We start from the raw sequence: 19,783 nt of genomic DNA, 5'->3' as shown, positions 1-19,783 counted from the left end.
AAATATGCCCATGCATCATATAACATTATATATGCTACTCATACCAGTTTATTCCTCCAAAGAACAACCAGGGATGGCAATACTACACATGGTTATTGCCTGTTCAATTGTCAAATCACTGTTTTATTTGGAAGGGTCAGGAGATAAGAGGCAATGGTGTGAAAAATCTTCTCAAATCAGAGGGTCTTGGAAATACTCATGGCCACTATATGATCCTCTCGCTCTCTGTCTATCCTTTGTTATTTGTTTTATTTCCATGGGAAATTGTTATTGGGAAAAAACTTTTTCCATAGAAAAATTTTACTGGGATTTTTTTATGGTGCTTTTTTCACACGCCATGGATAGCCAGTGTGCGGCCCATCATTTTACACCCATGCATCTATGGATTTAGTGCATTGGTTTTGGGTTGTGCTTTACATCATATCTAGCTAGAAAGGTATCCAAGCATTTGCTTCAATCATGCTGAACATGTGTTTTATTAAAAAGAACAATCAAATATGTACTTAAAAACTGATAATCATGTTTTGATATATTGATTTTTCCTATTCTCATGTGATATTTAGTCTTTGTGCTGGTAATCATGTAGTCTTTGTCATACAGCAAGCTTGATCAACTTCCCTAGAAGGACTAGTACGTCTGCGCTGCACAATCAAGGTCAACAACATGACGAGCAACCCATGGCTCAGAACTCACACAATGATCAGAATTCCTTACAGTCTAGCGCAGTGCAGCTTGCTGCTAGTAATGGTGTTGTCAGTGTAAATAATTCCCCAAACAGTGCAACCACCTCCACCTCAGCCAGCACCATAGCCGGACTTCTTCATCAAAACACAATGAATTCTGGGCAGGAAAACCCAATGAACAACGCAAATAGTCCTTACGGTGGAACCACCGTTCAGATCCCATCGGCCGGTTCTTCCACTTCTTTACCCCCGACCCAACCCAACCCTTCTTCCCCTTTCCCATCTCCAATTCCATCGGCATCTAATAATCCCACACAAACTTCTCATAATCCCTTGCCATCAGCCACTTCTGCCCATCTGAATTCTGCGAATTCACCTGCAAATATCTCGATTCAACAGACTTCGCAGTCTAACGATGGTGACCCAAATGATTCCCAGAGTTCAGTCCAGCAAATCATACAAGAAATGATGATGTCTTCCCAACTAAGCGGAGGGGGTAACATTGTTGGGGTTGGCTCCATGGGGAACGAGATGAAAAACATAAACAGGATCACACATATGGGCAACTCAGCTCTGAATGGTGGTATAACCAACAATTCTGGTATAACTGGTGTAGGATTTGGCAGTATGAGTGGAATTGGCTCATCGGCTACAACTGGTGGTATCAGAGCTACAATGACCAATAATTCCGTCTTGAACGGAAGGGTTGGTATGGGTTCTATGGCACATGACCCAAGCATGAATCATCAGCCACAAGATTTGGGGAACCGGCTATTGAGTGGGCTCGGCACAGTAAACAGCTTCAATAATCTGCAATTTGATTGGAAGTCATCTCCTTGAAGCATTGTGGGTCCCATCCAATATATTCCTCCATACAGTGAAGTCTCTGCCCAAGCAAAACGCCTTCTACCCATGTGAGTTGTAAGTCAAAACATTAGCATACATTCCCTTTTCTCTGTTCTAATTTCAAAAAGGAAAACATATAGGTTTAAGTGGGACTTAATATCCTTACTTGCTTCTTTCTAACTATTGTGATAACTAATTGTAAGGCCGGTTTTCATTATCTTATTCTACTAACACCCTCAAGAATGGGAAAACAGAGAAGAGGGGCTGTGGGGGGGAGGTGTGGGATTGTTATTGTCTGTGATGGGCTTGGTGACTTCTACTGTGCGTAGCCGAAGAAAATGTGGAGATATATTTTATATGTACTATACACAAGCAATACGAGCTGGAGGAGCTGCTTTGTTTGAAATAGAATTGTAGTGTATCTGCTTATCTTTTTCTTGGGATGCAACGGGACTTGTGTAAACTCATATTATTGTGGAAAATTCAGTCTCTCTCTCTCTCTCTCTCTCGATCTCACAATCTCTCTCTCTCTCTCTCTCTCTCTCTCTCTCTCTCTCTCATATGTGATGTTGAACTTAAGATTTGATTGTCTGGTATTGCTACCCTTGTCCACATACGTAAAAAAAGTTAATCAGAAGACGCTGAAATTGGGCTTCATCCCGGGCTTTCTTTTCATGCTTGTTCACAATTAGCTAGTTTTTGAACCGTAATGCTTTTAATAATCGTTCTATGTTTGAAGCGTATTTGTTGGCAACATGATGTTTTGGGAGAACTAGAATATAGTGTGGACGCCCAGGAAAGGTTTTTAGAGCCCGTACAAGGCACCGACATGTCCTTATGGACTGGAGCAAGTCGAGCACTCAGAGCCACATTCGCACAAAATTAGGGTTTCGGCTGCCTACATGGGGCAAATCTCGAGATTCGAAGAAAATTGATGTAATAATGAGCAATCTGATCGGACACATTCAAAGGGCTCATTGTATCCAAACTTCATTCATTGATCCCTCCGACTTCTCTGATTTGCCCCCTAGGAACACCTCAACCTGATCAAACAGGATACTGACATTCAATCCTGATTGACCAAAAATCAGAATGGATGACTCCAATCCTATGAAATTATAAATGAAACAGGACCTAAGAGGCATCCTGAGTTTGATGTCTCGATCAAAGCACAGAAGTATGAAGGATCAAGATCAAGGGGGATCACATACCGAGTAACTTAAGTACCCATTTAAATCAACGCTTGGGACGATCTGACCGTCTTGATAGGACCATCTCACAAAAGGTTCTGAAGATCCAAAAAACAAGCTAATGACATTAGTTCGTTCGGCAACCATTCTTAAAATGAGTTTTTGCGATTATTTGCTAAAAGATTACAATAGTCGAGAGAATGTTAATCAAATAATTAGTGGGTTATTAAGATTCTTAACGCAACTTATATGAAGCGACTATTTGTCGCCCCAACGACGTTCCCTCCTAAAACCTGGGCCAGCTACTATTAGAGCCCCATGACCTGCACTTACCCACTTGGATCCCAACGACAGGTCAGCGAAGTCGAAAACAAAGGTGGCCCCATCCCTCCAATTTGGGTTTTTTTTTTTTAATGTGAATGGGATTATCCATAATTTTTTTGGTCACAACCTAACATGATTGTCTCCAAATAACAGAAAATTGATTCTTAGACCTGAGTTTACCTATCATGATTCTATTGCGATGAGCACAATCGGTCTAATAATTGGTTTTGGACTCGCATTCGGTTGGCACAATCTCAAATAATGCCAACCGATTGTGAGCCCCAAACCTATTATGGGACTCAAATTTAAATGTAATTTTGAGTACAACAATAGGTTGTGAGCTCACAATCGGTTTTCACAATATCAAACGAACAGGGCCTTAATTTTCAGGCTAAAAAACAATTTTGGACTCACAATCTGTTATCAAAGTTCAAAACATGACCTCGGGAGTAAACTACCAATCCTACAAAAACAAACAGTACTGAATAAGAAGACTTCCTTTTCCCATTATATTGAAGGAAACCATAAATTACTTGTACATGAATGTTGACAGTCATGGATTTACTTTGAAATTACAGAACCTTAAAGGCTATGAAATTTATACAGAAAGGAATTCATGAACAACATAAGAATGTCATCTCAATGATAATTGTCATTCATTTTGCTTCACAGTACTGACATTCTGAACTGCTAACTAGATTTTCTCCCCTCACGCCTCCAAGTATTTCTCTATAGTGGCAGTCAAGGTAGACTTTGGCACTGCACCAATTACACTTTCCTTCTTCTCTCCATTCTTGAAGAATAATACAGTTGGAATGCTACGAATTCCATACTCTGTAGCGATGCTAGGACAATCGTCGGTGTTGAGCTTGTAACAAGCTATTTTTCCAGCATATTCTTTCGCCAATTCGTCAATCACCGGAGCAATCATTCGGCAAGGCCCACACCATGGAGCCCAAAACTCTACAAGAACAGGTGCTTCGTTTCCCACAACCAGATTTTTCCAACTTGCATCTGTTACCACTAGAACTGCAAATTTCTCCCATTGAAATTGCAATTAGATCAAAATAATACAGGGTCATTTGTAATAGTCTGGTCATTAAAGAAAGCTAGTTTGTTGTGCTTAATAGCAGAATAGAACTACTTTTTGATGTTAAGGTCTATACATGAAGGCCATGTCCATCCTATTTTGAGTAGAGCTTTTGTTTCCTGATTTTTAGCCACTTCACAATAGTTTCCTGATTTTTGTTTCCTGATATTTAGCCACTTCACCTGCCAGGCTGCCCTACCCCTCTCCCACCACTTGGAGACCCTAGGAAAAAAAAAAATAAAAAAATTCATGGTAGCAGATGTGCCCAAAGTGTTACTTACTAGTCACTAATTTTTTCTTCAATCAGTCCTCATTCCAAATAAAATTATTTGAAGTTATCTTATTTCTCAATGAAACACTTGGGCCGTTTTATAAGAGTAATGTCACGTGGGCGTGTTTGGATCCATTGATCAGACGATATTAGCCTCTTGATCTTAGCACAATTGTTCATATACTTGAGTCATTTCCATTCTTTCTTATCTTTTTCTTCTTGAATTCCCATGAAAATCACCCTCATACTACTTATTAATTTCTATTAAAAACTTAATCTAAAATTTGAGTCAAAAAGAAAATAAGAAGCCTTTGGAAAATGGGTGGGTGTTTGTTACCTTCATCGGTCGCATTTCGGGCTTCGCAGATGATTCGCGATTCTCTGCCTCTGCGAACAATTGGAGCAAATGAAGTAAGGGATGATGATGGTGAAAGTGATGAAGATGAGAGAGTGAGGGTAGTCCTCTTCAACCCTTTACAAGTTGGCATATTTGGCTTTTCCTTTGAGGAGAAAGGAAGGTGATAAGCTTGTAAAATACAAGCTCTAGTAGTAGCAATGGTAGTCACTTGAAGAGCACAAGCTTCTAAAGCCATTACCCTTTTCTTTCTTCTCTGCTCTTAGCTTATAGTCCCTTTTCTTTGGTGGAGGGAGATAGGTTTTGTTAGGATAGTATTATTTCCCCCATTTTGTGTTTTATTTTATTTTTCTCTCCTTCCTCATTGGATATTACTCAAATTGTAAGGTGCTTGAGTGCCCAACATCATGTGGCTGAGACTCCTTTCCACATGGGCCACCAATTTATAAGGAAGAATTCTCTCAAACTCTCCCATTACTTTTTCCTAGGAAATCTCACGTCCTTTGTCTTTTCCCCTTACTCGTATCAGGTGACAAGAAAATAAGAGGGCCCATGAATAGGAGTGTGTTTTCTTTCTATTTTTCAAGGGGTATTGGCATGGCCTAGGATTCAATGGGCCTGATTGCCCCGTACATCGGAGCTGGCTGTCCCATGTAAAGAAAAAAAAAGGGGGCCAATTTATCATTTCCCTAAAAATAAGGGTTTTTTTTTTTTTTTGGCAGAAGAAGTCTTCTACTTTGCTTTATTAGCAAAAAGAGACTTCTAGTTTGACAATTTACATAGAGTCATCACAGTTGTGTGAATTTCCCAAATCAGGTCATGCCAACAACAATTTGTGACCAGAATACCCATGGTAGATCTTTACTGCTCCCTATTCCTGCCTGGAGTCTCAAGTAAGTGCAGAATTGTAACAAGTGTTTTTTTTCTTTCAATTTGCATAGATGTTTTTTTAGTCATATTTTGTTGCTAATTATAATAAGTGCAGAATTGTAAAATAGAAACCAATCTCAGTTTGGATGAACTGCTGCTGTTTCAAGAGACTTTCCTCATCATCTGTCACAGGGAGGACATCCTCTGTGTAAAATGTAACGAGAATGGAGAGAACTCCATAGGTTGCAGATTTGATTCCTTCCTGGATATGCTACTGATAGAACTTCTACAAGACTAGCTCTTATACCAATTTAACGTACGTTTGCACAATGAAGCTTTGATACTAATTAATGCAGGTCCTACATGCCCATTGGGATTTATGAATCCACGGGCATGATATTCCTACATTGCTACCTAAGGAAAACCTGTGTTCAACAAGAAAGCGTGTTACAAGCGTGTTCCACTTCCCCTTTAATTTTCCAAATAGATATCTTGAAATCAATCAGTTAGTAATGGTTTATTATTGGCTTTTAGGGCATATACACTAACAAATAGACCTTAAAAATTGGCTGTTAGTGTGGACACCGGACATCTTACACACAATAGTTATCAGGTCTTGCTTCTACACATGCAGTAGGGTGATTTATCTCAGTCTGGGTAGAGACAGTAAGCTGGTAGAATAGGTGATTTAATTAGTTTGTGCACTGATTTTCCGTTTTTAGAAGATTTTAAACCAGATAAAGAGTAGATCAAGCAACCTATTGCGGCTTCCAGGGGCTATGGTTTAATCACACAATAAGAAAGATAGTACCAGGATTTGAGCTATGGTTTAATCACACTTAATTAACCACAACTGTACGTCGAGATGGTACAGGATGTGGGTTGGCTATGTTCACAGGACCATTCACTTTGGGGTTTAGTTTAAGGATGAATTGCTGACCATTTTCATGATCACAGGAGAGTGTGGTCATCTAGACCCTCTAGAGTTTAGGGATCTAGCCAACTGGTTGTCATATTAAGGCCCTGTTCGTTAAACTTTATGGCAAATTGGCAACCTATTGGAGTCCAAAACCAATTATAGGACTCAAAATTATGTTTAATTTTGAGTCCATTGTTGGTTTTGGAGTCACAATCGGTTGGTATAATCTCAATCGAAAGAGCCCAAACCTTACCAGAATCATTCCAATCCCTTTCGGAAAAAAAAAAATAAAATTTCTAAGTCGAATGTGTTAAATCTCTCAGTCCTCAATTGCAACGTGTGTGTCCATTCCATTTAAGCCAATGATCTGTCTCAGTTACTGACATTTGTTACTTCAATGAAAAAGATTCGATGCACACATATTTTCCATGTGAAAATATGAGTTAGGCATATGTTAAGAGTGCTGCTATGGTGACCGAGAGTGGAACCATGAGTATAACCTAAGAAATCTCCACATGCCAAAAAAGCCAAAAATCAAGGGAAAGATTTCTGATGTGTTAAGAAGCTATTTGTTGGGATCCACTCTTGGTCTCCAAATAGGTTACCATATCATTATTCTATGTTTAATTATAGGCTCTACTTGTTTAATGATCTAAATCACATTATCTAGTAGGCCTTGATACCGAACGCCTTGCCACAAAATTCACTTCCAAAAGACTTGTCTAAGCTTCAAATACTCCACATATTAGAAGCTTGATCATCTAATATTGAGGGTAAATTTTGCTGCATGAACCATCCACAACAAGCCTAACCAATAAGCATGGTTTTAAATTTCGTCCGAAACCGAAATGACCGAAATTTACCAATTTTCACCGAAATTTCAATATAATGACTTTTTTTTAATGTTTATAGCGAATTTCGGCCAACATTCAAGCCCAAAGAAATGAAATTTCATAGCTTTTTACCGATTTCGCCCAAAATTTCGGTTCCAGCCAATAGCGAAACCGAAATTTAAAACCATGGCAATAAGTTATTTAAATCTTTAAACAAGGAGTCTCCACCTGTTGATTTTTCTAATGAAAATTATACCCAATCATACAAAAAAAAAAGCATGTAATAAAATAAAAAATAGGGTGGCAGATAATCACGAGACCAAATCCAAGGCCTAACCCGCACGCTTTCATTTCTGTCCAAAATCCTCTTACACTAAAAACGAGGAAGATTCTTCCCTCCCTCTCTCTCCGCATATGCACCAAATTTGACTCCCACATTTCATATAAATCCACCCCCTCTGCCACGTCATCACCAAGTCCATCCAACTACCACCCGCCGGCCCAACTGCTGAGCTGTCACCCACTACAGTAATCCCACATCTCTCTCTCTCTCTCTCTCTAAGTCCCCAAAAAAATCCCATATCTCTTTCATTTTTCTTGTTCTTCTCTCACCATGCCTGCTTGGTGGGGAAAAAAATCAAATTCCAATAGAAAGAAGGAAGAACAGCAATCAGATAGGAAGGGGAAGGAGAAAACAAAGAGCTTGGATGAAATTTTCGCGCGAAATTCTTTAAAGAGTAGGGATTCTGGAAATAATGGATCTGGGTCTGGTCATCCTCTTCCTAAACCCTCTGTTCTTTCTGCTTTGGGTTTGGCACAAGTTCATGGGACAATTTCTGGGTCTGTTTCTAGTGTTAGTTCATCTGGGTCTTCTGATGAGCCCCCAGATCTTGGATTTGTTGGTCATTATAGGTAATTTTGGATTTAATTTCTTCAATTTCTATGTTGGTTTGGGAGATGGGTGGGTCTGGGATTTTGGGTTTCTTCTCAATTTTGAGAATTGTGTGGATTTTGGTTTTTAATTGATGGATTAGTTTGGGGGATGTTGGGTTTTAAGTTCTTTTGTTTAATATTTGATTGCCTGAATGTTTACTTTTTTGTTTTCCTCTTTCTAGAGGAGGATCACCATCAATTGGTGATTTGTATGTGGGTTTTTGTTTTGTAGAACTATTTGTCTTTGGTGATGGTTATTTTTAAAGTTGGGTAATATATTAATTTTGAGGATTTTGTAGTTAATTTCTGAAAGAATTCTGTTTTGCTAAGGGTAGATTGATTGGTTGCTGATTCTTACTCCAAGGTTTATAATTCTTGAGAATTATGTTGGTTTTTTGATAATTAATTGAGTGAATTTCCTGGCTTTCTTTAGGTTATTCCTGTTGATTAGTTTGTATCATTCACTGCCTTAAATCCTCATATTTGTTGAATGATATGAATATGCTGGATGGTTAGTACGTTTCGTTTATTACTATTTTGAATCGTGGATGAAGCTGTGCGTTATTCTGTGGATTTTGTTTGTGTTGTTAGATCATTACATGTTTTTTTTTTTTTTTTTTTTTTGCAACTTCAATTGGTTGGGAGTTTCTGCAGTTTTTGTGCATGAAGATTTGAATTCAGATTATATTTATTAATTTCCCATGTGGTTTTGGTTGAAAACATGGGCTTGCCCTTTAAAAACTTCTATTTCTGAATAGACAGAATATTAGAATTGCGTTTTTGTTTAGCTACAGCAGATATTTGCTTTACTTGTTTCATTTGTCCCCATTTGGAGTTCTTGCAATTCTTTAGCTCTTCCAGATATTTTGGATCCATTTATGAAGATTTTGATCATTTTTGTTGATTTTTATGAAAATTGAGGGTTGTATGAAAGATTAAGAGATGTTCAAAATTGGAAACCATGCTGGAGTTTTAAACTATATTTAAATGTTCTTTGTGAAAATTAGGTATTCGGACCCCATGAACACGCCAAGGGGTAGAAGTGTAACACCCAATTCACGGAAGCAGCAACAGATTACCGAGAACAGGCATTACGTTTCAACTACTCCACCTTCAGAGCATCCCACGCATACAGACCTATCTTCTTCTCCAAGAAGCGAGTTTCATTTACATGGTTCTGTTACTCCTCCCGGTGGGAACACCTATGGCACTCTTAGAGTGTCCACAGATACCACTTTGAATCCAAGATCAAGAAGTCCAGGTCCAGGGTCAAGAGGGCATAGTCTTTTGGCATCACCTCTGCATCCACGCGCATGTGGTTTTAGTTCAGAACCTCTGATGGAAAGGCAAGATGACAGGAGCAATTCATGCCATCCTCTCCCACTGCCTCCTGGTTCTCCTAATTCTTCTTCTCCACGTGCCTTGAGAAGTATTGGAGTGAATGAGAGTGTTCACTCCCTTTGTTCAAGATGGAAGAAGGGAAAGCTTTTAGGAAGGGGAACATTTGGTCATGTTTATGTTGGATTTAACAGGTATCTGCATTTCGTCATTACGAGCTGATGTCTGTAGTTTTTTTTTTATTCCAAATTGCAGCCAGTAATTAGATTTTGAAAAGAATACAATGTGTTAATGTATGTGGAAACAGTGGAAAACCTAAAGGAGAAAGTCCTAATGTATATCTTATAAGGCATAGAATGTTGATGATGTTAATTGGATCTCAAGCTCAAATGCATGGTATTGACAAGTATTTGGTGTGCAAATGTTAGACATCTCTAGTTGTGGATTAATTGCTTATAATTTGAGATCTAAGAATTATGTGTCTTATGGACCTACGAAAAATATTTACGGTTCTATTTCATGTTGTATTTCCATTTTAACAGTGAAAGTGGACAAATGTGTGCAATAAAAGAAGTCAGAGTCATTTCTGATGACCGCAATTCAGAAGAATCTCTCAGGCAACTCAACCAGGTCTGCATGACATCATCTTTTATAAGATTTAAACTACTTGGGTTAGAACATTGGCTCTTCATATGGATAATGTATTTTTCTCATATGTACAGGAAATAGCTTTGCTTAGTCAGCTTGCGCATCCAAACATTGTCCAGTATCATGGCAGTGAACTGGTATGAACTAACTGAAATTTTAGTTCTCAAATAAAAAGTTGTCCCTCTTCCATCAAAGACTTTGAGAGCGCACAAGTTGAAAATCTAGTATTCTCTAATGTACCTTGGTCTTCTAGTTTAGTGTGAAACTTACTAAACATCATTTGCTTCTTTGAGTCACATGAAGATAGTTGAGTTGTACTAAGGCACTTTGTAAAAATATCCCTTTTCTTTCTGAGATACATTATGGTCATTTTGTTCATAGTCAGTACGATTGCCCGACATTTCTATCTACTTTTGCACCATCAATATGCTTGGACGCTTGAAAGTTGTTCTGTTGCATCAATTTTTAAATTAGTTCCAACAAAAGCATGTCAAGATTTGATGAGATTTTGTCTCTCAAATTAAATCTCAGACTTGTAGTACTTTAGCCTGGTCTTCATTTGTCCAATCACTCAACTTATTTTTAACACAAAATCAAGAAGTTTTTACTATCAGAAAAACTTTGTTCCAAGTATCTGATCTATGAAAGATCATGGGAAATCGCATATGTAGAAATGATACATGCACTTCCATTTACAGGCTGAAGGAACGCTTTCGGTTTATCTAGAGTATGTCTCTGGGGGCTCTATCCATAAATTACTTAAGGATTATGGCCCTTTTAGGGAACCTGTTATTCAAAGTTATACTGGACAGATTCTTTCAGGGCTTGCCTACTTACATGGAAGGAATACTGTGCACAGGTACTTGATTGTCTTTATTTTGCTGCAGTACCCTTTTTAAATGGGTCTCTCTGAAATTATTTCTTTCTTTTACCATTCTAAGGAATTGAAGTAGGTTTTCCTGGCAGGGACATTAAAGGGGCCAATATACTTGTTGATCCTAATGGTGAAATCAAGCTAGCGGACTTTGGTATGGCAAAACATGTATGTATCATCTCAAAATATGCTTTTTTTTATAATATGAATTATGAACATACAAGACCTTGTATTATCTACTGACCTGAGTGGTGATCAGATAATCTACGATTCACCTTATTTTCTGTTCGGTTAATGATTAGTTGCTGTAATTTTTAGCTTCTAAATAATACCTTCCTTTCCAAGAAACGGGTCAAAAGATTCTAGGTTTTTCTTCTTGGGTTTATTATCAAGTAAGGTTTATACAAGATCATATGTATTTTTTGTATTTAACTTAAGAGGAATGCGAAACTGGAGGGCACCCTTGCAAAAAGCATCCGCAAGGGCTCTCCGATTGGATCCTCGACATAAATTTGCAAAAATCTCCTCCACTTGTAGTTTATCCATGCCGGCCTTCACAAACTCATCCGCTCTGTCATTAGCTTGTACATATGCGAGAACCAGGGCGAATGATCTTGCAGCCGATATGACGCTTCCACTAGCCCATGCCAAGACGTTGGAAGAGTCTCCCTCCACAATTAAAGCAGAGGAAAGGTGAGACGTGAACCACTTAAGGCCCCATAGTAATGCTTTCGCTTCTACCTCGTTTGACTCACTAACCCTAGCAGGACCAAAAAATGAGGACAATGTGTCGCCATTGAGCCCTTAGAACACCTCTGATCCTCGTCCGGCCCGGTTTGCCTCTTATGCTACTGTCGAAATGAGGCGGGGATATACAACTGTATTTTATATAAATATGTATCTAAGATGAAGATATATGTGATATGTTTCGAGTCATTAAAAACAAGAGTGTTTCTCAAGAAAGGGTGATTAAAATATAGAAATGATTGAAGTTTGCTTGGGCTTTATGTATGAAAGAAGCCCAATCCTCATCTCTCTCTCTCTCTCCATTAGTTCAAGAGGACATATGATCTCTTTGTATCCTAACACATTCTGTGCATACATATGCATTTTTATTTGTGGTATTGTTGTATATACAAATAGTTGAAAATAAAAATTATACAAGAAATGGCAAGTGTAGACATAGGTGTAAATACAGAAAACTAATAACGAATACTCTCTAATAAGTAATAAAAATATCTTTCTGGCTTAATGTAAATTATTAGATGGCCTATTTAACTTGCTTTGTTAGAATGAAAAAGAGAAAAAAAGAAATTCTTAGATTTACTGAATGGTATTGTTCTTATATTAACTAATTCCCAAGAGATTTCTTGTTTAGGTAGCAAATCGATGTTGTTGAAACAATTGATTAATATTGCCTTCATGTTACTATATCAAATTGCTATCTATAGTAACCACTGGAAGTGTCGGGATCAAGATTCTTTTGTGATTTAATACTTGTAGGCAATTCGTGACTTCTTTTTTCTTGAACCAGATTACATCTTGTTCTTCTGTGTTGTCTTTCAAAGGAAGCCCTTACTGGATGGCTCCTGAGGTACCCAATTTCATATGCCCTTTCTTAATTTTCGTTCATAACATACTCAATGTTATTTTCCTATCCAATATTTGTATTATGTATATGCAGGTCATAATGAACTGTAATGGATACAGTCTGGCAGTGGATATTTGGAGCCTTGGATGTACCGTTCTTGAGATGGCAACATCAAAACCTCCTTGGAGTCAGTATGAGGGGGTATGATACTGAATTTTCATATAACATTTGAGAATAGTAATCTTTTGCAACTAGCACGTAGGATGCTCGACAAAACCCCGTGCTATAGAAATAGAAGTGAGCACCAATGCATTCAATAGCTACCTATGTACTGACTCAAGTAGCTGTTTAGAAACTCATGAAATAATCCCAGAAAATTACTTAGGCCCTGTTCATTTCAGATTATGACAACTGATTGTCAGGCCTAAACCTATTATTGGACTCAAATTTAAATGCAATTTTGAGCCCAATAATAGGTTTGGGGCTCACAATCGGTTGTCACAATCTCAAACGAACAGGGCTTTAACTTTCAGTAGGGTCGATGGTGAATTTGGTGTTGTTCATATTCCACAAGAGAGGCTAACATATCCCAGTCATATCACATGTAAATTTTTGGAGTATTACCAGATTCCTACTGTGCTCCTATACCTTTTTGATTTTTCATTCAAGAACTAAGATCTTTGGCCTTGGATTTGAATCTAAGTTGTAAATATCATTTCGTTTCGGCCGAAACGGGCCGAAATTTCGGTTTCAGTCCGGAATCCGGAACGAAATCAAGTTGTATCTCGTTTCGTTCCGGATTTTGGTCCGTTTCGTTTCAGACGACCGTAAAAGCCTGAAAATGCGGGAAAGTTTGAAAAAATTACCCTGTTTGCCATTATAGCTGTTGTGTGGTATTTTTTGACGATTCTACCCTCATTTTATGATCGTTTATGACCGTTTTATAGTCGTTGGAAGGGTATTTTCCTTCTTTTCGCATCCACAAGCCTATATATACCCCTTTAGCCATTGTTTTTCTACACTCTTCTCTTTCACCCTTCTCTTACAAACTTCATTTACACACTTTCCCACCAACTAAGATCTACTATACTCTAATCTTCTTTTGGGATTTGTTTTCCATATTTTTAACTCTTTTTTTTTAAAAAATTCCCTCCAGGAAGCGGAACAAAACGCCGAAACACCGAAGCGTACCATTTAGGTCGCCAAAACGAAACGGGGAACGAAACGGATTTTACAACTTAGATTTGAATACTGTTCTGTATCCAAGAACTTTCAGATTAATTTGACGTTATTTGTGTGTGTTTCAAGATTAGGTTCAGAAATCATATACTTGTAATTTATTTTAGAAGTGTTTGTTAATCCTAGTATTCCTTTTCTCTGTGACATCCACCTGAAACATATTTTGCTTGAATTAACAGGTAGCTGCAATATTTAAAATTGGAAACAGCAAAGAAATTCCACAAATTCCAGATTATATTTCGGATGTTGGAAAAGATTTTTTGAAGCTTTGCCTGCAACGTGACCCATCTGCACGTCCCACTGCCGCACAACTTCTGGAACACCCTTTTGTTCGAGATCAAGCTACACCAAAAGGTTCAAGGATCAATATCAAGAAAGACATAATGCAGTTTTCTTCTGATGAGATCCATATCCCGGTAATAATTTTGAAGCCACTCGTATTTTCTGTTGCATTGTGAATTATATGGACCCACTTTTAATTAATCCTCCCAAAGTACTTATAGGCTCACTGATGGAAGCCATATATGCTGGTGTTGTTTTGGAGCTGCTCATATTTACTGTTCTTTTCGCAATGATTTCTTTTAAGCTATCCTTCTAACAGGTCCCTAAATTACAAAACCGTCATCGTCCGTGATTTAAAAACGATCTGATCTATTCAACGACTCTGGAGCAAAAGATGAAAATTCTGATATCATTTGTTTTAGTCAATTCAACTATGGTTCAAAGTTCAAACCCAGCGACTACTTTGATCTCTTGATACTTAGTAGAAAAGTTTAGAGTAGAAAGAATATATTAAATACTAAAGTAATGTAACAGAACTTCGCTGGACTGTTGTGCTCTGATGCGACTTTTAACTCTGACAGGCTGAATAATATGCTTTAGTGTGGGAATTAATTTAATCTAGTATCAATTCATGCTGTAAATTTCAGCAAAAAGAAATTTGATTCAAACAAGAATGATCATACCAATTTCCATAAAAAATCAGTTTAATCTATTCACAGATATACTCTTATTCTAAAAGCATCCCACCAAGAAATAAGAGATCCTGACCATTAAAAAAAAACAAAAGAAATTAGAGATCCTTACACAACAAACAGATGGAATAGTAAACTACATGTGCGTTGTCACGACCCACTAAAAGAGATTTTCGATGTCATAATCAAAGAAAGGTAACTGTTGAGGATAAAATCGAGCACCAGCCACACAACGCCACGTGTTCCCTGGACCCATGAGAGACTTGAGGCCACGTGGCACGTCACCTTCCAGCTATGATGATCCTCCTAAGCCAGCACAACATTTCTGTCCTACACGGTACCACTAGAAGTCACGCGCCTCCTCACCAGCCAATAAGGAACCACCGGAAAACCTAGGGAAGAAGCATGCCAATCATAAGCCATTATTTTGAGCCTAGTTCCATCTGTTACCTCCAGAGCTGACTTGAGTGTCGAAGGGTTCCACTGGAGTTCCCAAACTACGGATGGCCTCAACCCTTTGCTTGTGATTGCAGGTCCCCTTTTGGATCATCTCCAGACCTTTTGGACCCATTCATGCACTCAGCCGGATTTGGACCACAACAGATTGCCGCCTACCGTGGGGCCTGTTAGAGTCCTCACCCAAAAGGAGCCAAGCCAAAGACAAGAACCACGGCTCCATGGCCACCAGGAGTACCCAAAGTGCAACAGCCGCACAGAACACAACTACGGCTCCGAGTACTCGCTAGGAGCTACCCTCGGTGGCGAACCCCGCACGCGAACCTCTTCACTGCGGATGGGTGTGCACTCCGTGGCGCAGGCATCACCCGCCTCCCCTACGAGTGAATACAGTCATTTTGTCACCCAGGTAGCTAACCTGGCCAGCTTTTTCCGAAGATACGTAGATCAGGGGGCTGGGGCCGCACCCCCGGCATATCAAGAGGCTGAGCAGCTCGCCCGGCCGGAGACGGAAGTACTTGAGACACCATGTCGAAAGAGCCCAAGGAGTCCCTCAACCTCCATGTACAATCCGGTGATATGAGGAGGATCAACCTCGTAGGATCGAAACCGGAGCCTCCCAACCAATAGCAACCCAATGGCCATGTTGACCCAGGGAACAACCCCCTATGATCTACAACCTTCTCCATGAAATACAAGAAATGATTGGCAAAGCGCTGTGATGTGATCCGACTGTCGGATCGTCGTTTAGTTGCTTGATATATTATTTTATTTTATTGAGGATTTTTGGACTTGGCTTTATTTTTGTTAGCCTAAATGTGGGGGTTGTCCACATCATCTAGGGCCCACCATTGCACACATCACCACAACAGACTTAGAGGGAAATAGGGAGAGTCCAAGAGTGATGGAGATAAGGAGGAGAATGAGAGGAGGAGAGAGTTCGGAGAGTGATTGAGCGAGAGAAGAAGAGGGGAGCAGAGAGATAGAAAGAGAAAATAGGGAGAGATTAGAGAGTAAGAAAGAGAGGGGGAGTGAAATCAGAGAGAGGGAGGCATGGGAGAGGGAGAGAGTGAGAGATCAAGGAGAGAGAGGACTCACCTTGAATGAGGAGAGGTAGAAGGAGACGCCCATGCGTCTGTTGGATAGGGGAGTGCAGCAACTCCTTTTACGGTTTCATATTCTCATAAAAAATTAGGGCTTCCTTACTTACTTGGCTTTATTTTTGTTAGCCTAGATGTGGGGGTTGTCCACATCATCTAGGGCCCACCATTGCACACATCACCATCATGTTTCTATCTTTATGTTTTATTTCCTTTTAGTTATTCCATTTATACCCTTTTATTAGTGTTTGTTTGTTGTGGCAGGAAGGGTACAAGGGACCTTTCACCACCATTTAAGTGAATAACAAAGAGGGCCCACCAAAAGTGCATATAAGAGATCAAAGAGGAACGGAAGCCCTAATTTTTGATGAGAATATGAAACCCTTAAAGGAGTTGCCGCGAACCTCCGGGTTTGCATCACGCTATGAGGAAGGAGACCACTCGAAGAAGTGAAAGACGACGACGAGCATCCTTTAACGTAGGAGATTTTGAAGGAAACGATTCCCAAGAGCTTCCGGCTTCCCCTGCCCTCTCCCTCCCTTGATTCTTATGACGTAACCACGGACCCGGTGGAGCACGTCAGGTCCGTCAAGACCGTCATGCTATTACACAACACTGCCAACTCCATGTTGTGTCGAGCCTTCCCCACCACCTTCAGAATAGCCGCATGATGTCAGCCGCCCAAGAGAAGCCATTTCTTCTAGGTTTTAGGCTCAGATCTTTGTAAAATAGGTTATGGGATAGGTTATAGTATCTGTCACAGGTTTTAAAAGTGGATTGTTACAGTCTAAAGTGAGTGTTGACAGATATAAAGAGAACAGTAATGGGTTTTGGGGAGATTAGAACTGTGTAGCAGTTGATAGTAAAGGTTATGGGTTAGGTTCATGATAGGTATAGGACTGATTAAATGGTTTAGGAGCAGGAATATAGGACATGTTGCTTCACAGGTTGTGCAGCCCAAGAAATAGGACTGTTACTGCACAGTTTGTATATAGGACTGATTAAATGGTTTAGGAGAAGGAATATAGGACATGTTTGATGCTTCACAGGTTGTGCAGCGCAAGAAATTAGACTCTTGATGCACTGTCTGGATAATATGGTACTAGCAGGTGTTCAGAGGTACTTTGGTTCAGAAAGGGTTTGTTTGAGTGAAGGGTTTGGGACTGTTCAAATCTGTAACAGGTTTGGAGCAGGGTTGGATCAGTTCTGGTTAAAAATCTGGTGCAGGAAATTTTACACGCTTCATGATAGTTGTTTTATCAGATAGGTAAAAAGTTTACAAACTCAAAACAGGTCTGGAAAAAAAAATCTGTTTCAGTGTCTGTTATTAAGCCTGCAACAGGGTTATGCAAGGGTTCTGGAACGGTTCATAGTCCGATAATATTTCAAGAATGCAAAGAAAAGGGTTTGGGCTTAAGGAAAGGGTTTGGAGCATCTTAGGGATGGAATTTGATGATGTTGCGGCTGCTAGGGCTGGATAAGGCTATGGCTGTGAAGGCTATGGTAAAAAGTATGGCTCATAAAGTTTGTCGATAGAATTGGTGGGAGGCTGTAATGGTGAAAAATTATTGATGGAATGGAAGATTAGAAAAGTGAAGGGAAAAGAAATCTGGAGAATAGAGAGAAAGAAAGATGAAGAGAGGAAACGAAAGAATATAGAAAGCGAGGGAGAGAAAACTGATCTGGAGTCGCACCATAGGATTTATAGCATCACACTCTAGCAAGAGCATCACACCTAAGCAATTATGAAAACATCAAGTTTTAATTATAATTCAATGGTTTTTAGGGGCCAAAAGGCCTTTCATGTTTATAAGCTACGCAAGCTATATGAATTTTGGAAAGAATAAGCAGAAAAGGAGAAAAGGGGTAGATTAATTAATGGCTAAATTGCCCTTTCTAACAAGGTTATTTAATAATACACATGCCAAAACATCCTCATCTTGATATGGATCATTGTTAGCTGAGTATTTTTAGTTCCCCTGGCATCTCATGCTTATTTTTGCATAATTTTACTAGAGGTTTTATTGAAAGAAAATTGAACATTTTTTCCAGAATTCATGCTTTGTTTTGATCATAATAAACTTATCAAATTACTAAACCTTTTTAGTTCTCTCTCTAGCAACTAACCTTTTTCATTTTGGTACATTTTAAGCAGAACACGGTAGAGTTTCAAACCAACAGAATGAATATTTCTTCACGTGATGGGGATTACGATATGAGAATGGCTTATAAGAGCTCGAGGTATTGTCACTGCCAACAATCACTGTCCTCCACTTGTTTCGTACATTTTAATCTTGTACATTTGAATGGAAATGATTTTATGCTTATAATTTCTTTGCACAGTGATCATGCCAGCTTGAGGATGAACATGTCTTTGCCAGTATCTCCCTGTTCAAGTCCATTACGACAATTGGGACCTTCTCATAGAAGTTGTTTTCTTTCTCCTCCTCCAACTTATACAATGGAGATGGGTTTTTATGGTCTTAACAATCATGCAGTCTTTCCTTCCAGAACTAATGGAATTACAATTAATAAACTGAATGCAACACATCATGATGGTTGGCCAGACATCTCCCAACTGAGTCTCCACACACCCGATGGCTCGCCAACAGTAACGCCCAGGCGCAGTTTGTGTTTGTAAATTATTAAAGTGCTTCGACATGCGTTTATCTTCAGCTGGTATGAGATGTACAGCTGCCCACAAATTGCTTGAAGAATCTCAAATTTTTGTTGGAGATTTGATAATCTTTTCGTGCCTTATCTGAATAAATGGAGAAGTGGGGATTGAAAGGGTTCTCCATGTGCAATTCTTTGCAGATGGTGTATTAAAAAGAGAATAATGAAGATCTTTGTGGGGTGATTTATCTTGACTCTGCTTTGTAACATTTGTTTTTATTGATGTGATCAATGTAACTGAAAAGGTTGTATTTTGCCTGTTCTGTATAAAGGGTCTATTTTACTACTTTAGATGAGGGAAGTAGACAAGTCCTCTGATGATTATCATGTATATTAGCTTGCCAGTGTCAAAAAAATTTTGGGATCATATTTTGATAGTGGGGAAAACCTTTGATGATGCATCTTAACGTTTCATTAAGAATCATTACATGAACAGACCTATTGCCCAAATGTTTGTGGGAATTTAAAGCAGAGGCCTCTCTATACTTGTCCAATTAATTATATTGCCTCATGTGGGCCGGTACATTCTTCCCTTTAATTATGATTGTTACGAACCTTCCATGTAACGTGAAA

General features: G+C 39.0%; 3 protein-coding genes across 3 annotated transcripts in view; 2 read left to right on the top strand and 1 right to left on the bottom strand.

The window, feature by feature from the left end:
• Positions 1–2,034, top strand: part of LOC143849135 (transcriptional corepressor SEUSS-like) — a 28,057-nt gene extending 26,023 nt beyond the window's left edge. The window contains exon 9 of the mRNA XM_077358186.1: positions 601–2,034. Coding sequence (XP_077214301.1) covers positions 601–1,523 — 923 coding nt within the window. The 3' untranslated portion in view covers positions 1,524–2,034. The remainder of the gene's footprint in view (positions 1–600) is intronic.
• Positions 2,035–3,525: 1,491 nt separating this feature from the next.
• LOC143848709 (thioredoxin-like) lies at positions 3,526–5,101 on the bottom strand. Its single transcript, XM_077357702.1, has 2 exons — positions 4,742–5,101; positions 3,526–4,072 (listed from the first exon to the last, which is right to left on the bottom strand). The coding sequence occupies exons 1-2, from the start codon at positions 4,995–4,997 to the stop codon at positions 3,753–3,755; spliced, it is 576 nt and encodes a 191-aa protein (XP_077213817.1). The 5' UTR covers positions 4,998–5,101; the 3' UTR covers positions 3,526–3,752.
• Positions 5,102–7,936: 2,835 nt separating this feature from the next.
• LOC143848468 (mitogen-activated protein kinase kinase kinase 3-like) lies at positions 7,937–19,577 on the top strand. The gene is made up of 11 exons (XM_077357419.1): positions 7,937–8,293; positions 9,322–9,846; positions 10,195–10,282; positions 10,375–10,437; positions 10,999–11,159; positions 11,267–11,342; positions 12,709–12,768; positions 12,859–12,966; positions 14,184–14,420; positions 18,690–18,775; positions 18,878–19,577. Exons 1-11 carry the CDS (start codon positions 7,995–7,997, stop codon positions 19,173–19,175), a joined length of 2,001 nt encoding a protein of 666 aa, XP_077213534.1. The 5' UTR covers positions 7,937–7,994; the 3' UTR covers positions 19,176–19,577.
• The last annotated feature ends 206 nt before the right edge of the window (positions 19,578–19,783 follow it).

Source organism: Tasmannia lanceolata, unplaced genomic scaffold (assembly GCF_043159265.1).
Source record: "Tasmannia lanceolata isolate RefF3 unplaced genomic scaffold, GAP_Taslan_0.1 ptg000016l, whole genome shotgun sequence".
Lineage (NCBI taxonomy): Eukaryota > Viridiplantae > Streptophyta > Magnoliopsida > Canellales > Winteraceae > Tasmannia > Tasmannia lanceolata.
Note: the sequence above shows the minus strand (reverse complement) of the source record. Positions and strands in the feature narration are given on the sequence as shown.